The sequence below is a fragment of the Trachemys scripta genome, chromosome 7 (genome assembly GCF_013100865.1).
Source record: "Trachemys scripta elegans isolate TJP31775 chromosome 7, CAS_Tse_1.0, whole genome shotgun sequence".
Classification (NCBI taxonomy): Eukaryota; Metazoa; Chordata; order Testudines; family Emydidae; genus Trachemys; species Trachemys scripta.
The window spans coordinates 37,462,290-37,480,482 of NC_048304.1; the positions used below are offsets into that span (position 1 = coordinate 37,462,290).

At 38.8% G+C, this 18,193-nt stretch overlaps 1 protein-coding gene across 5 annotated transcripts; it reads right to left on the reverse strand.

Annotated features, from left to right (window-relative positions):
* Positions 1-374: 374 nt before the first annotated feature.
* TSEN2 (tRNA splicing endonuclease subunit 2) lies at positions 375-17,378 on the reverse strand. 5 transcript variants are annotated; one of them, XM_034776836.1, is made up of 12 exons: positions 17,323-17,378; positions 14,081-14,304; positions 12,936-13,017; positions 12,760-12,796; positions 6,226-6,781; positions 5,891-5,968; positions 5,264-5,314; positions 4,367-4,505; positions 2,986-3,022; positions 1,866-1,977; positions 1,054-1,143; positions 375-694 (listed from the first exon to the last, which is right to left on the reverse strand). In XM_034776836.1, exons 2-12 carry the CDS (start codon positions 14,267-14,269, stop codon positions 635-637), a joined length of 1,431 nt encoding a protein of 476 aa, XP_034632727.1. In that variant the 5' UTR covers positions 14,270-14,304; positions 17,323-17,378; the 3' UTR covers positions 375-634. The 5 variants fall into 5 exon arrangements, with proteins under 5 accessions (XP_034632727.1, XP_034632724.1, XP_034632726.1 ...); XM_034776833.1 differs by lacking the exon at positions 17,323-17,378 and adding an exon at positions 15,747-15,817; XM_034776835.1 differs by lacking the exon at positions 17,323-17,378 and adding an exon at positions 15,567-15,737.
* Between the last annotated feature and the right edge of the window lie 815 nt (positions 17,379-18,193).

Sequence of the window (18,193 nt, forward strand, 5' to 3'; positions counted from 1 at the left end):
AAAAAAGCTGGAGTCAGCCCTGGGCACAGTGAGACTACATGACATGCCTAAGATCACACAGGAAGTCTGGGATCTGAATCCTGGTCTCCCAAATCCTAAACTAGTGCCCTAACTAGTGGGCAATCCTTCCTCTCCCTGGAAACACTGCTAACAGAGATTTAGTTTAATCAGCAAAGGCTTGTGCTTTCGGAGCAGGGAGATAAGAGTTTATGTAGTGGCTGTGAGGCACCAAATGGCCATAGCATGCAGTCTAGTGACCAGTGTGAAATCCTACGTGTGTGTGGATTTGTTACATATTATACTGTTAGCAGTCAATGCAGTGCAGTTAGCTTTGATAGCAACATGTTTAGAAGTTCTATAGGAATACCAGTGTATGTTGGATTGGGAAGAGATTACTTTAATTTTTTTCACATGGACAAATACAGTTATCCATTATGTTTTTTCAATACAACCTTCTCAGATAGTACACAGCATACTCCATGTTCTGTACAATTTTAAACAGCGTTGAGATATGCATTCAGAATATTGTAAACAGGAATATGGCACAGCTCTGCCTTGTAAAGATTAGACTTTTCTCAACCTAATTTGTTGATAATATTTGCTTCTTTAACACTGGATTTCTTGGTCCATCTTATTATAGTTCATCTTGTTCACTGCGCTCTCGGGAAGAGACCCAACGATTTACAATCAGTTCCTGAAATAGAAACATGGACTATTACAAAAGCAAAAAATAAAAAATAAAAAGCTTCCCCCCTCCCTCCTGTCATAACTTGGTAGCAGCAATTCTTGATGCCCCCAACCTACATTTAAAGATTAACTTTGGGACCAGCTACCTCTGTGCCAGGCCTGCCCTCCAATTAATTTCTACCAACTCTGTGGTGCAACAGAATCTAGGATGCTCAACATCAGTCTTGTGCTTTCCAGAATTTGAAACATGCCAGAGAGAAAGCAAAAATTAAAGTCTGCTGCTATGCTAGGGAGCTAGAGTCTTCAACTGCCTCAAAGGATTGCTCAGCTAGCAAAGATGAAGAAATAATTCGGACCACAACTTACTTGAACTTTAATTCTTTTTAGACAGTCTGGTGATGACATTTCTTTCTCAGTCATATCACACGGTCTAATCAAATAGCATAACATAAGTTCCTGTTGACAAATACACAAATATTCCTTATGTGAGACAAATGCACAAGCTTCAACTGATTTTTTGAAACAGGTTTTAAATTAGAATCCAGGTGTTTAGTTTGAACAACAGATCTCATCTCTGAGAAAAATTAAGAGGTATATACTCTTGTATAATGCTTGTTAATGGGAACTAGATAGACATACTGAGGAGAGAACACACCCATTTGTGTATCTGCTTTGAGGCAGACATTACCACTCATGTGACACCTGGATACCCTGGTAACTGGCATAGTAGAATTATCTATATAGACAGGTCATACAGAACTGGTAACCTTTTAGAAGTTTGCACATCCAAAATACTTTCCTATTTGGGCAGGTGAGTGGAGGTGGAAGGAAGTTTGGAGTGCTGAGTTGGAAAGGAATGTCACTCCAGGACTTCCCCATTCTGCACACCTTTATTTCCCCCAATAACTTTCAAAGAGCCTGCACAGATGTGACCCTTCCGCTCCAACCAAGGAGACCTGGAACCTATCAACATTGCTACAAATACTGGCCAGGAAAGGATGTATTCAAACACCACTAGCGTGCGCTGCCCCCCAGCCTAAATATGAAGCAATCATGTTCAGAACCCAAATTCTGATCCAAGTCCACTGTTGCTTTTCCACAAAAAAAATCTCCAAGCTAAACTATTACATTTACCAGTTAAAACTATTTCTAGATGCAGAATCAGTATCTTATGTTACCTTAGAAACATTCACTGTTGTTCTGTTCAAGCCAGACAAAGACATCCAGTTGAGCGGTCTGCGCAGTGACCCTACAAAGTTGTCATTAACCAGTTCAGCAATGACTGAGTAACTGGAAAATAAACCCAAAGAATAGATTACAAAGAGAAAATTATGGTCACTTAAAAATCCTGTAATTTAAAAACTTCTGCCTGAGAATATTTGGCTATTGTGACTGTCATAGCCAAACAACAAACCTGTAGGCTGAAGACAAGCCATAAGACCTGCATCTGTTTCTACTAGACAAAGAGGAAGTGGTGGATGCAATGCTTAATTTGTGCCAGGCCTTGCCAGGGCTGAGCCTGGTACCTCTAGGCCTGGCAGTTCACAGCACTGGCACCTCTGGGCTTGCCACGTCAGTTATGAAAGTAAAAAAATTGCTTGAGCCTCAGCACCTAATTGCTTGAGTCCTGTTACTTCTTTCATTACAAATTAAGCACTGGCTGGAGGAGGTAAATGGTGAATGCAGTGAATGATGGTTCCTCACCCCACCATCCTGCTTCTCTTCTTTCAACAGTGTTCTCTTGAGAGTGTCCATCTTTCATTCACACCCCATAACTAATTAGGCATGCAAATTGATTGGTAGAGGAATGGAGATCACTTATAATAAGTTATGGGCTTTTTTCCCTAGGTTACCCCCAAAATTACCTAAATCATTCATAATAAAAAAGATACACTATTACAAAAATCAGATCATTTTTCTGATTCCAATCAGCACATACAACAGCTAGAGATGCCCAGGGAGGCATTCTGTAGTCTTCAATTATATACTTAAATATTTGTATATGAACTCACTCTCAAACGTCTTGTTTTGTGCTTCTAGTAAAATGACATGTTGATTCAAAATATTTGCTTATCATGCATGGTTAACCTTCCTGGTTAGAAAAATTTGTTTTGGGTGTAGAAAGCACAAAGCAGGAAAATCATACTTTTAATTAGGAGAACTATATCCCAGTAAAAAAGGGGGTGGGGGAAGAGAGAAAATTGTATTCATTCATTTGAAACAAAAATAGAAGTTAAATCACAGTAGTCAAATGCAGAGTAAGTGTTTTATATTCAGAATATAAAGTGAACGCCAAACCTTGCATGGTAAAAGGGGGGACCTTTTCGATATAGCACTGCAACAAAAAAGAAATACTGTATTAGTCAGAGAATCATGAATTCCCAATTTTGGATCACAGTATCAGAGATCAGAACCCTTATAAATAACTAACAATCATACCCATTACATAAACAAGCTATTGCAGAATCAGAGGAGAGAGGCTGAACCCTTTCAACCAGCTCCAGCTGATCCTATTTAATTGCATGGCACATGTCAAAAGCCAGTGCTGTATAAAGTGGATAGGAAACAAAATTCAGACCAGAAAGTAAACTGCTGAAGAACAAGCTCAAATAAACTCATGTAGATGTCAGGCAACCAATACCAACATTTCAGCTATTATAATGGTTATTTTAGTGGACGGTGAAGAAATTGCATTCAGGTACAACTTCTATATCATAAGGATTGTGTGTTAACTCCCAGTGCGCACACGAAAACATTCCTTAAGAGTCTTATAGTACACCTCTACCCCGATATTACGCGACCCGATATAACACGAATTTGGATAGAACGTGGTAAAGCAGTGCTCCGGGGGGCGGGGCTGCGCGCTCCAGCGGATCAAAGCAAGTTCGATATTCCACAGTTTCACCTATAACATGGTAAGGATTTTTTGGCTCCTAAGGACAGCGTTATATTGGGGTAGAGGTGTAGTTTCATCTGAATGAAAAGCAGCATTCTGATATTTTATACAGACATGCTTTTCTTCATGGTTTGCCATCATTTAACAATTTTCTATTAGAAGATAAATTACACTATCACTCATTTCAAACTACAAAACTCTAATCAAGAAATTATTACTTAACAATTCTTAAGCTATTTACTATGGAAGTATAGACACTACTGAATATGTCCATTTGGGAAGAAAGCATAACAAAACAAAAATAAGTGATTTGAATTACAACTTCAGTATATGCTCCAATCCAACTCCCACTGTTGGTGGAAAGATTTCCACTGAATTCAACAGGAATTGGATCAGGCTGTGAGAACAGAGAAAGCTCACTACTCCAAACACTCATTAATTCCACTTGGGCTTCTCGGCAGAGTGGGTGGATTGGCTCATGAGGTGAATTCCAGTGCAGTTCCACAGCTAATATCTAGCCTATAGGCCAAAGTTACAGGTCCTCCAAGTCACTTACAGCCTGTTTTGGTACCAATGAATCTGCACAGCGGCAGACCATAGCCTCTGCCTGCATTAATACCTTATCTGCTAGCCTATAGCCTAACCAGCGTGCAGAGTCATCTTCCACACAGGAGCTAGGGAGATCTGCTCTGCTTGTACAGCCTCAATGTCAAGTTTAAGTGGTGCATTGGCTATTAAAGAGTTAGTTGCAAGCTATTCCATTTTTGAAAGGAAACTACTCACAGAGATCGGTTCCATACTTCAGTCCTACTTTGGGGACCCATCCCTTACTTCGGAAGAAGTGATAGGCCATGTATGTAGTTCTAAAATTAGGTTGCACTTCACTAAAAACTTCCCATAGCTTCAAAATAGTTAAAGGTTCCTAAAAATCATAACCAAAAAGACATTAGTATTATTACACTAACCTGCTGCTCTTACTTACAGGGAAATACCCAGGAAATGTTACACATAAAACAGTGTCTTTAGTAGAATATTCTATTCGAGTATTAAACATTATATTCCCATTGCAAAAAGACTACACTTGAGACATTAGCACTATGGGAGTCCATTGTCTGCAACAGAAGCCTGCTTCAATAGGGGTTTACCAAACACACAACACACAACCTTTGAGCTAGCAGAATTCTGCTTGGTCGCATGTTGGTAGCTCAGGACTCAAGAGCAAGAACCTTACACCGATGATATATGTAAAGAAAAATAAAAGCTATTGTTTGTTATGAAAGACGGTGGTTACAATTCAAACTGCAAACTTTTTCACAAAAGGGAGGGACATTCCTATACATATTTCTTCCTACACACCTCTTTTCTCTTGTATTTCTCCCACCAACTCCACTCACGAACTTTCTTCCACAGAAGGTACCTGTTTATCTGTATTTTGTTGCTAAATAAAAAGCATTGCACAAAGTTTATGGACAATATTCTTATATCTACACAAATAATAGAAACACAAAACTAAAGAGAAAATTTCCAAATCCCTCTAGTTGGTAGTTGCTGCCTTTGAGATTAGCAGCATGTGATTCTGTCATAGTAGTTGGAAGTTTGAGACAGTGATCTATATCCAAGTCAATAGTATTTTGCATCTTTCAGAGCAAAAGTTGCAGATAATTAAATGTAACATCTTACCTCGTTATAATAAATACTCAAACATCCTAGAGCATAGACCAAGAAAAATGCCTAAAAATGTAAAAAGGAGTAAGTTAAAATATTCTGTCTGTATCACATGGAGACCTGTAGTTATAAGATTTACATGTTACAACACTCTGGAATTATCGCATAAGAGAAGTTTGAAAGCCACCTAAAGAGACGCATTCCCAGAGAATCACCTTTGAAGTACGTCATTGTGACTTTAAAGATAAACCGTTATCGGAATTTTACTCACAGGAGAGCAGCATATGCAGACACTGTATTGTAATTAAAGCAGTGTGTATAGATATTTTTGGAAGAAAGTACATGGTTGTATGTGAAAATTATAGGTCTGTTCCTGTAGCGCTTACTCATGTAATGAGCCACTCTGAGATAAATGGAATTATTCATATGCATAAAATCTGCAGGACTGGTCCCTTGAATGTCTTTCACTATGTCCATGTAATCTACAGATCATTAAAATTATTACTAAATTTACCAAAAACAGTGCAAACATTTTGGATTTTAAAAAAACAGATCATTCTTTAAGAAAGAGGTATTTATTGCATAGATTAGTGCTTTGTTCTGATGTTAGAAGAAAAAGAAGTTTCACAATATTTAACATACCTCCTCCAGACTGAGTTGCAAATATTCAAAAATCCTAAATGGATTTCTTCTGCATACTAATTTTTCCCTTTTGATTAACTAAAAGAAAAAAGTATAAAAATAAAATTATAAAGAAGCAACCAAAGAAAAAGGAAATACGTGTGTTGCATTCAAAATGACATTTTTCAAACATCTTAGATTCCACCTTAACTTTTCATTAAACATTACTGATTTATTTACTATATAGATGAACACATTTAAATCGACAACAATACTGAATTGTGAAAAGAACACGCTGACTATATTTAGTAAAATAAAATAAGTTACCCATGAAAAAGACAACTCGCTTGGCTTACATTTGATTTATCATTTGCTGCTTCATCTTCATGACACAATTTGCTTTCTTCTTCCTGCACCAATACATACTCATAAGCATATTCTTTCCCTTTGGCCAAGTTATGAAATACTTGGTTGGTATAATCTTCGGCCTTGCAGCTACAGTGCACAATAAAATCATCATGCTTTTGGCAACGTACTTTAACTATAGCTTTAGTGTCCAATGGATACAGTTCCTCAGAGCCATAGTTGGCTAGTGGATCATTGTAAGCTGAATCACCTTCCAAACAAGCTTTCTTGCAGTCTACACTCATGTTATGACATTTAACATTTGGTGCTGCTGAATCTCCATTATTTATGGCAGAATCTCTTGAAAGTTTCATTCCATCTTCTACGTTTTCCATTTCTGCAGCCATTCTGCAGTAAGAGTCATCATTTTGTGCAACTTCTCCTTCCTCTTTCATAAAAGGCAGATCAAATGGCTTAGTATAATTTTCAAGAATTTTGTTAACGGAGCAGTCATCAAGTCCTTGTTCTTGCATAAGGCTTTTAGCCCATTCTAGATGACACTGGTACCTGGATAATGGAAAAACAAGAAGTAGAAGATTCTAGGGCAGAGTATTGTTCAACTAATATGTTAAAACTAGGGCTGTCAAGCGATTAAAACAATTAATCACAATTAAGCGCATGATTAAAAAATTAATCACACATGCTGTTAAACAATAATAGAATACAATTTAAATATTTGTGGATGTTTTCTACATTTTCAAATATATTGATTTCAATTACAACACAGAATACCAAGTGTACTATGCTCACTTAATAAAATAAATATATGCACTGTAAAAAAAAATATAGTATTTTTCAATTCACCTCATACAAGTACTGTAGTGCAATCTCTTTATCATGAAAGTTGAACTTACAAATGTAGAATTACGTAAAAAAATAACTACATTCAAAAATAAAACAATGTAAAACTTTAGAGCCTACAAGTCCCCCTCAGTCCTACTTCTTGTTCAGTCAATCGCTCAGACAAATAAGTTTGGTTACAATTTGCAGGAGATAATGCTGCCTCCTTATTATTTATGTCACCTGAAAGTGAGTACAGGCGTTCGCGTGGCACTTCTGTAGACAGTGTTGCAAGGTATTTTCGTGCCAGATATGCTAAACATTCGTATGCTCCTTCATGCGTCAGCCACCATTCCAGAGGACACGTTTCCATGCCAATGATGCTCATTAAAAACATAATGCGTTAATTAAATTTGTGACTGAACTCCTGGGGGAGAATTGTATGTCTCCTGTTCTGTTTTACCCGCATTCTGCCATATATTTCATGTTCTAGCAGTCTTGGATGATGACCCAGCACGTTTGTTTTAAGAACACTTTCACAGCAGATTTGACAAAATGCGAAGAAGGTACCAATGTGAGATTTCTAAAAATAGCTACAGCACTCGACCCAAGCTTTAAGAATCTGAAGTGCTGTCCAAAATCTGAGAGGGACGAGGTGTGGAGCATCCTTTCAGAAGTCTTAAAAGAGCAACATTCCAAACTACAGAACCTGAATCACCAAAAAAGAAGATCAACCTTCTGCTGGGGCATCTGACTCAGATGACGAAAATGAACGTGTCGGTCCATTCTGCTTTGGATCATTATTGAACAGAACCCATCATCAGCATGGACGCATGTCCTCTGGAATGGTGGTTGAAGCATGAAGGGACATATGAATGTTTAGCATATCTGGCACGAAAATACCTTGCAACGCCAGCAACAAAAGTGCCATGCGAATGCCTGTTCTCACTTTCAGGTGACATTGTAAATAATAAGGAGGCAGCAGTATCGCCTGTATATGTAAACAAACCTGAACAAGAAGTAGGACCGAGTGGACTTATAGGCTCTAAAGTTTTACATTGTTTTGTTTGAGTGCAGTTCTGTAACAAAAAAAAATAAAAAATATCTACATTTGTAAGTTACACTTTCACGATAAAGAGATCGCACTTCAGTATTTGTATAAGGTGAACTGAAAAATACTCTCTTATTTTACAGTGCAAGTATTTGTAATAAAAATAATATAAAGTGAGCACTGTACACTTGGTATTCTGTGTTGTAACATAAATCAATATATTTGAAAATGTAGAAAAACATCCAAAATATTTAATAAATTTCAATTGGTATTCTATTGTTTAACAGTGCGATTAATCGTGATTTTTTTTAATAGCATGAGTTAACTGCGATTAATTGACAACTCTAATTAAAACCAACAATACAATATAGAAATGAATGTTAATGCTTCCATAATTCATTTTTAATTTAAAATATGTTTTATATATCAACTGAGGTATGTTTTTAAACTGATCCAACACATTAGTTAAAATGGAGAATAACCAATTTATAAGACTCTTTGGTATGCTATAATGCTGTGATAATGTAGAAAATAAACACAACTCAAGATCACCATAACATTAAGCTTTCTATATATTTTAAAAAGAATTACATATTTACTTGTAGCTACATGCTGAGATCCCAAAGAGAATGTTATAGTGAGGATTGAGTGAGTAACAGAGGGGTCGGCAACCTTTCAGAAGTGGTGTGCCGAGTCTTCATTTATTCACCCTAATTTAAGGTTTCGCGTGCCAGTAATATATTTTAATGTTTTTAGAAGGTCTCTTTCTATAAGTCTATAATATATAACTAAACTATTGTTGTATGTAAAGTAAATAAGGTTTTTAAAATGTTTAAGAAGCTTCATTTAAAATTAAATTAAAATGCACAGCACCCCGGACCGGTGGCCAGGACCCAGGCAGTGAGAGTGCCACTGCAAATCAGCTCGCGTGCCGCCTTCGGCACATGTGCCGTAGGTTGCCTATCCCTGGAGTAACAGATGGCACTTCTTAACAAGCAGCTGAATAACACAAACTTATCTAAACATGAAGCCTACAAAAAAAAAAATTAGACTGGACTAATTCATCTTTTAAATCTTAGTTAAATTCTGAATGTATTTAAAGGAAAAGACTAAACAGTGTTTCAGTCCAAGTATAAATGGGTTTAAATCCACTGGAGGCTAATGAAACAGGCTGACTTTGGCACGAGATTTAGGGATAAATCCTCAGCTGATTAAAGTAAGTGGACCTCCACTGCTTTACATGGAGCCAAGTTGATTTACATCAACAGAGGATCTGGAACAAATGAAGTCTGAAGAGAAGACACTTCCTAATAGCTGCTATATGAAAGCTAAGCACACTATAACGCTTAAAGGCCCAGTTCTGCAGTACTCACTTATCCAAATCTTAAAGGAAGTATTGCCTGTGAAAGGACTTCAGGATCAGGCCCTATATGATTACCAACTACTGCAATGAAGACTTTATATAAACAGTGTTTACATTCTTCATATGTTATACTAGTAGCTAAAAGTAGAATTTAAGGATGCTGATTTAAACAGCGCGCAATAGAACACTGAAGACCAATGTCAAAATATGTCCCGAACTGGTTCTCAGCTACAAACAGACCTTGCAGAATTTCAGTTTCAAATCAATACATCAGTATCTCAGGGTGCTATGCCTTGGATATATTTAGGCCCAACTTATTCAGAAATGCCCTTGGAAAGGTCATCCTAAAGTAAACTAAGTGATACTATTGTAAATAGTTTATAGTTGAAGAAGAGCGGTCTTGTAAATGTAATTTGAACAGGCCATCAACAGTAAAATGATAAAGATCTGAAATGGTCTTTCCAAATTAAACAACAAACAAACATCTGTTTGTTTTACTTCTTTCTGCAGTTCTAAAACAGGAGATGGGAACATAAGGAAGATCAGCAAGATATTTAACTCTTTTAGGAAATGTTTTAATGGTATACATTTACATCTCCTAAGACTGTGACATACTTCAGATTTCAAACTGTAAAATTATAGGTATTTGGTAATTCTAAGGTACTTTAAGAAGGTCTACTAAATAGCAAGCCCTAAAGTGCAAATGGCAAAAAAACTGGACATGTTCTCTTTGCTCCTTTATGATGTACACCTCTACCCCGATATAACGCTGTCCTCAGGAGCCAAAAAAATCTTACAGCGTTATAGGTGAAACCGCATTATATCGAACTTGCTTTGATCCACCGGAGTGCGCAGCCCCACCCCCCTGGAGCGCTGCTTTACCGCATTATAGCCACAGATGGACTGTGCGTTGTGTGAAGAAATACTTCCTTTTGTTTGTATTAAACCTGCTACTTCTTAATTTCATTTGGTGACTCCTAGTTCTTGTGTAATGTGAAGGAGTAAATAACACTTCCTTATTTACTTTCTCCACACCAGTCATGATTGTATAGACCTCTATCATATCCACCCCCCCTTCGTTGTTTCTTTTCCAAGCTGAAAAGTCCCAATCTTATTATTCTCTTCTCATACGGAAGCCATTCCATACCAATAATCATTTTTGTTGCCCTTTCTGAACCTTTTCCAATATATCTTTTTTGAGATGGGGCAACCACATCTGCATGCAGTATTCAAGATGTGGGTATACCATGGATTTATATAGAGGCAATATGATATTTTCTGTCTTATTATCTATCCCTTTCTTAATGATTCCCAACATTCTGTTCACTTTTTTATTGCCGCTGCACACAGAGAACTAGCCACAATGACTCCAAGATCTCTTTCTTGAGTGGTAACAGCTAATTTAGACCCCATCATTTTATATGTATAGCTGGGATTATGTTTTCAAGCAGGAAGAAACTGACTGACTATATAGGGGAAATAAGTATAAAGTGTTGTTAAAAATCAATTCTAATCTTTTTCAATTATCATAATTTTAGTTGTTTCTTGTAACAGTAGGCATAGAATTTTCAGAGAGAAGTGGAATTTTTAAATTGACAAATATTTCTATAGGAGATTATTTTGATATCTAATTTAAAACAAAAGTCCCAAACTACTGTTATAATTATAAAGACAATTACAGTCAGCTACATAGTTTTAAAACTAACAGTGCGAGGAGGATGAGGAGTAAAATACTTTACTTCCCCAACTGAAATTTAGAGATGGCAATTAACTAGGAAAAAAAAAGCACTGTAAGAACAGTTAAAACCAAAACAAGTGATGCAGATGAACATGAAATTCAAATCCCTCCCTTCAAAATCTCTTCAGAAGGAAAGCCCTGAATCATCCAATGCTATTTACTACAGACTGGTTTTAAACTGTTAAAAATTTTGATCAGTATATATAATGTTACTGTCATATTATATAAGGTGGTTCCATACAGGGCTGTCCCTAGAGGGGTGTGGGGCTCAGGTGGAGGTGACAAATTCATCTCTTCCGGGACCGACCACGCCAGCTAATTGCACCGCCCAAACGCGGGGCCCGGAGCAGTCGCGCCAATTCGCTCTACCCAAGGGATGGCTCTGGTTCCATATCTTTCACCACCAAATAAAATAGAAAAACTTTTATTGTACTGTACTTGATTACCATACAATAGCACTTTATTCATCTGAATAAAATGCTATGAAGCACACTGTATATCCTGCAATAATGGGGCTGTCACGACGCCTACTGAGATCTGAAGTGGTTAATTGCACTACCACAAAATAAATTAATATTGGTAATATTATGTATTTCTGCAGTACCATACATCTGATTATTGGGAGGGGGGTGAAAGAACCATTTGGCATGTGTTTACTTTAAGTTGAAATGGTTATTATAAAAGACTACATTTTGTAATCCTATGGGTAAGAAAAACAATACAGCAACTAATTTACGCCCCTCACTGGTTGTTTCTTAAACTAGTTGGTTGAATTTAAAACAACCCCCCCCCCACCAATTCCCTAACTTATTTCCTGCATAATAAACAAAAGTGCTAAATCTGAAGTCGTCATGCAGGCAAACTCAGGAAAAAGATCACACTATGTCAGATTAAAATTTTATGTAATACATTAAAATTGTATTTAAGTGTTAAAGACTGTTTCTGCCCATTCTGAATGAACCTAGTAAGCAAATAGAAAAACTATTAAAAACAGCCTGCCCCAGAATAACCCCCCTTTTTTGTTGCAGAAGTATAAAGGTTTCCTTCTATGTTCATATAATCATGAATCAGTTGCTCATATTATAGTGAATACACTCTTGGCTCTAATTTGCACTGCTTACTCAAGCAAAACTCCCAATAGCTTACATGGAAAAAACAATGCTAGGAATGTTATCTAATATTTTATCTGTCTTTAGGATTTAGGAACTGGAAACAAGGAAGAGAAACAAAACTATGTGAATCAGCCTTCTTACAAGCCAGTTTGGGAACCACTGGGCTAAAACATGAAGCCAAATGAACTGTTACTGTACAGGCGAGTCTCATCTTACACGCATTTAACATGCGCAAATTCAGCTTTGCGCGGTCAGCAAAGAGAAAAAAATAACAATTTAAATACTGTACCTGTACTGCGGGCGATTCCGCCCGCCATTACACTCAATGTAATTTTGACTATACGCGATTTTCGCTTTACGCTCTGACAGCGGAACGTAACCGCACTGTAAGATGAGACTCGCCTGTACAAACTTAGGATACAGTAAGAAAGTTGCACTTACTTTTTTGATGAGAGTATGGGCATGTTTATCTTGGCATCTGCATTAAAAGAGAAAATGTTATTTACAAGTGTTTTGGCAATGCAACGATCTACATGCATGTATCGGCAATTAATAATTAGGACAAACCAAGTGGATATTACTAAACTGTCAAGAGAGTGGAAAGTAGTATGATTTACCTTGCCACTTAGCAACCAATAAAGGGTCTGAAATATTGTATTCTGGTCTGCTTCTCGAAAGAATACCTTTTCCAAAATAGCCCTGCAGGTGCAGGGGGAAAAAAGTTGATCAGAATTATTGATACAAAAAATAAAAAAGAATACCTATCCAAAGATCTAGATGCCCCTATCATAAATTACAAAAACACAATTAGATCAACCACCGAACACCAAACTCACCCACCCCAAAACATGTGAATTTTCTCAAAGGACCACCTCTGCAGCAGCCCATGTAAATAAATGTCTTGCAGAATGCTGCAAAGGTCAATAGATATGGGCTATTTCAGAACAGGAGTGAAAGTATGTTGCAAAGCTTAGGGTCCCTTCATAGAGAATGCACTACCAATAGCCCCCTCTCTTTTAAATTGAGAGGTAGTCAGCTTAAGTGCCACTGCCAATTTCATCTGTGGCAGTATGACACAAGTATAGAGGCGATCTTTCAAGTAGTGAGGTACCAAATGATTTGTGGCTTTATGAATCAAACCCAGCACCTTAAATTCAATTCAGAAACCAAAAGGTATTCACAGCATATCACGAAGTGACATGTGCGGCCACTTAATAGCCAGGCCACTGCATTCTGCCCCAGCTTAAGTTTCCTGACTGATCTAAGGTTACTTAACATCTAACAATTAATCCAACATTAGGCACGTACAGTTTAGAGATTAAAAAATGTTTTCTTTATTAATCCTACACAATTGCATAAGCATAAAACTCAATAGTTTTTTTAATCAAGGCACTATTAATAATTTTTAAAACATATTTTTATACTGATGATTAAGTGAGGTTCCAAGAACAGGAAGTCCTTGCATGATATTCAGTCAAATACAGTACTAATTACTATTGACCTTATTATTCTATTACCTTATTATTGACCTTATCACTGGGCATTAGGAATAAAGAATTATCTTTATTGCTAGTTTTATGACTTCTGATGCTGTATTACCATTTTACTCTAAAATATATTTTTTCGTTTTAGGACTAAAATGCTTATAAATTTCATATGTAACATTAATCAAATTATGCTAGAGAATGTTGGTTATGGAGAACATTAGCGATACCACAAATAGCATGCATTGAACATCGAGAATTCAAACATGGAATGTTACCTTGCTATACAGCTGTTCTATATCTTTGGGGTTTCTCACAATTACATTGTTGTTAATAATTTCAGCCTGGTATAACTTGAAATCCTTTCCACAGATGTCTTCCTGGGAGGCAGGAATAGGGAATGGAGAATCATATGACTCAAACACTCGTCTTTTCCTTCTTGGAGCATGGAAAACTGCTTCTGCCATTTTCCAATAGTAACCTTTCCCTAAACAATGATAAGCTAAAGACAAAGAGCAGAAAAAGACATTTTTAATATTTTAGAAGCTAGTTTATTTTACATACCTGGACATCATTCCCTGCATTGCAAATCACCAATAAAACCAAGGTCTCCCAACTCCCATTCTCTAATCAGTAGACTATACACCAAGAAATATTTCTTTAACAAGTTATTCTCATATTTCGTATTGCAGTTGGACCTAAAGGCTAGGGTCCCATTGTGTTAGCCATTGTACAAACATATAGCAAAGAAACAGTCCCTGTCTAAAAGAGTTTACAATCTAAGTTTAAGAGGAGAGACAACAGATGGATATGACAGACAGGGTAGCACAAGGTAACAGTAAGACAGTTACAATGAGCACCGGTTCCAGTATACTGCCTAACTATTGTTAAGTGTTTTGTAGGCATCATGATGGGATGGAAGGATTTTAAAGAGCTTTAAAAAAGAACAATGTGGTGCTTTGCAGATTTTTTTTTTACTGGAAGCTCCTTCCATGCATAAGTAGTGGTGTAGGAAACTGCAGTATAGTACTCTTCAAAAATTTGACAAATGGGCAATCAACAGTGTCATTGGTGGCAAATCAGAGGCTGTTGTCTATATCTCAATAGTGTAGACAAAGTAATAGGGAGGGCATTTCTATGTTGACTATTATTAAAGATATGCCTACTGCCACAAACCCATCAACAATATAGCACACATGAACGAAAAGATGGGAAGGCATAGCCAAACATTTTTTAAAGTGCTGTATTCTTCCTGTGGGAGACCAGTACACCAAATAACCAGCTAGCTAACATTTGTAACACACGCTGACTTATTCCCTACTGTTGGGCACCCTGTATAACTTAGGCCTGTGCAAAGTGGATGTAAAAATCACAACCAGGTCAGACTTCTCCACTCCCACCAGACTTTTAACATCTTTGCTTGCACAGCTGTAAGCAGCAACACCCTGTGCCGGGCTGTGGGAATCAGGCATTGCCTTCCCCCACTTATCACAGGGTCTGTTTACGGCAGCACGCAAATAACGAAGGCAGAGGGGACAGGCCATGTCAGTGCAAGGTCCAGTCACGATTTCACTGGGACATCGGCAGCATCACCATGCTGCGCATGCAGGCAGCATCAGCAGGCCCTGGCAGGGGTCTCCTCTCCACGGAGCGGGGCACAGCGGAGGGGCGGGGGCTTCCCCCCAGAGCGGGGCGCGACCAAGGGAGGCCCGAGGCGTGATGTTCTAGCCCGGGGTACGCCACGCGTATAGGCCACGCACCTACTCTGAGGCGCGGGGCGACTCTCGCCGGCGCCCCGATGCCGGTGCCTGAGGCTGAGCCGTGTCACGGGCTGCCCAGTGAGGGCCCCAGACGCCACAATAGCCGGTTCTTCCAGACTAGGCGCCCTTCCGTTACCATATCAACCACGGGGCCGTAAAACAGCGACGGCGTCGCAAAACAAACCGGCTAGCGGCGCGAGGGAGCCACGCGACCTCTTAGACTTAAGACCAGCCTCTCTCGGGTGCCGGCTTCTTCTCGCGCGCATATGCGTTGGGGAGCCGAGCCTAGAAGTAGTTAGACTTAGCTTCCGCGCATGCGCACTTGGCTGGCTTTGGGACTGGAGGAAGATGAAGGGCAGGCCGATAGACCCCCCCCCCCCCAAATTACAAAAGGGCCGCGCCGAGCGGGCCGGGCGCTGCCAAGTGAGGGGGGGTCTTCGTCGGTCCGCCCCATAGTTTAGGGGCAGGGCCCTTATCTCCCCATCTCACGGCGGGGCGGGCTATGGTGGGACCCCACATCCCTCGACCCCCTTCTGCCCCGCTCCCACAGAGCCTGGCTGTGAGCTGGGGGTGCCCCCTGGCGGTCACCACCGCGTGCGGGTCTGTGCCTGAAACCCCGCCCGAGGCCGCCAGACCCGCGGTCGCGTAGGGAAGGCGAGGTGGCATTGTGGGGTAATGCCGCTCCCAGCCTCATGCCCATATGTGACGTGGCTGATGATCAGCGCTGTTGCAATAACACCGAAAGGGCTGGCACAAGCCGGCCTGTGTCTAAAGAGCTGGAACAGTATTTATTGACCAGTTGCCTTTTTCAGAGAAATAACTTGTGGATAAAACCAAACAAAAATCTCCTCCAGTTACATTTGCTATACAACTGCTGCTTTCTGTGGAGAGCCACTTTACATATCCTTCTGCACAGAAAGAAGAACAGGAGGACTTGTGGCACCTTAGAGACTAACAAATTTATTAGAGCATAAGCTTTCGTGGACTACAGCCCACTTCTTCGGGCTGTAGTCCACGAAAGCTTATGCTCTAATAAATTTGTTAGTCTCTAAGGTGCCACAAGTCCTCCTGTTCTTCTTTTTGCGGATACAGACTAACACGGCTGCTACTCTGAAACCTTTCTTCTGCACAGAGTTCAGGTAAGCTACTATGACCATTGATTCACTTATCAGATAGGCTAAAACCAAAAAATACTTTGTTCATTTCTTCCACAGTTCACAGAAAGCAATTGTTCCCAGAAACATGTCAAACCTTTTAGTTCATTCTCCAATCTCAACCATCAGCCTCATCTGTGAACTACAGCATTCTGGGTAGCCATATACAGTTGCCAACTTTCACACGGTAAATAATCACCCAGACTTTCGCAATAAGCCAAAAATCAAGCTAATCCCATTTCAAAACAAGCCAATCCCTAAGAACCCCAACACTCTGTGACTAGATCATCCTGGTGTGCAGTCTGGGACTGTGGTGGGCCCACTGTGCATTCCTGACTCTCCCCCCCCCCCCCCCCCCCCCCCCCCCCTTGCTAGGAGCCAATGGGAAAAAAAAAAAAGAAGCAACTAGTTATAAGCCCAACAAGCTACAAGCCCAAAACTAGCCAACAAGCAACTCAAGCCAATTAAGCCAAAAGCAAGCCCAATTTCTGCATTTTTGTTTTGTTTTTTGTGGGTTTTGCATATCTGTAGTAATATAAAAATAAGCATATATCAAAGATATCCATTGGCTTCAGAATTCCCACTTGCAACTCTGCTACAAGTTACCTTTAAGCCAGGAGAATCATATACGCTTTGGTATCTATTTCACATTCTTAGGACTTATTAGAAGGAATAGAAACTCAGCCTGGTATAAACTTCTGTAAAACTATTTGCACATGTAGCATTTCCTTTTTCTCAAGGATGTGAGTCATAACATTATACGCTAACAATGTATTCCAGTAGAGCTTTTAGTTCATTTTGGATTGCATACAAAAGAAAAACTTCTAAGATTCCACAACATTTAGTTTAATAACAAATTGAAGTTTAGTTTCGTCTCTAGCTTCCACAAACTCATCTCACAAAGTTCTCTTATCAAATACTAGCTCTAGTCCACACCAAAATGTCATATTTCTTTAACACACCTTTTCAAAATAAAAACTCAGCCCTCTGTTATCAGGCAATAATAGTCAGTGGGTGGAGGCGGGGTTGTGGTTATTTACATTAGCCAGTTCCAACTACCCTGAACTGACAGAAATTCCCATGGAAATTCTGGTTACATTAACTTTGACTGAGATATGGGACTGTTTTTGGAAACTTTTAAAAAACATCTAGGGAATACTTTTAACTTTTATTAATATGTGGTATCTGAATTTAGTTTATTAAAGACATAAATCAAAGTTGGCTGCTGCTTAGTTTCAACTGGTTTTCACAAGAGAAAAAAAACAACAAGGAGAGAAGCCAATCATATATCGGCCAAGTGTCAACCTTGTGAGAAATCCCACAATATGAGAAATCCTGGAGTCCTCAAAAATGAAGGAACGTGAGGTGAATAGTATTAGAATAGGGTGTATCAAAAATGAATGTGTAATTACAGAATTTATTTCAGACTTGGCAATAGCCTTCTGTTCCCAGATATTGCAAGCACATAGGTGAGGAA

What these genes read in the sequence shown, in the direction of transcription:
- TSEN2 (XM_034776836.1), bottom strand. Translation starts at nt 14,269, where the DNA reads ATGGCAGAAGCAGTTTTCCATGCTCCAAGAAGGAAAAGACGAGTGTTT. An exon ending in GAAGTATGGAACCGATCTCT is followed by an intron (nt 3,023 to 4,366) that starts GTGAGTAGTTTC and finishes TTTTTGTTGCAG; the next exon opens with TGCTATATCGAAAAGGTCCC. An exon ending in CCCCCCTTTTACCATGCAAG is followed by an intron (nt 1,978 to 2,985) that starts GTTTGGCGTTCA and finishes TTTATTTTCCAG; the next exon opens with TTACTCAGTCATTGCTGAAC.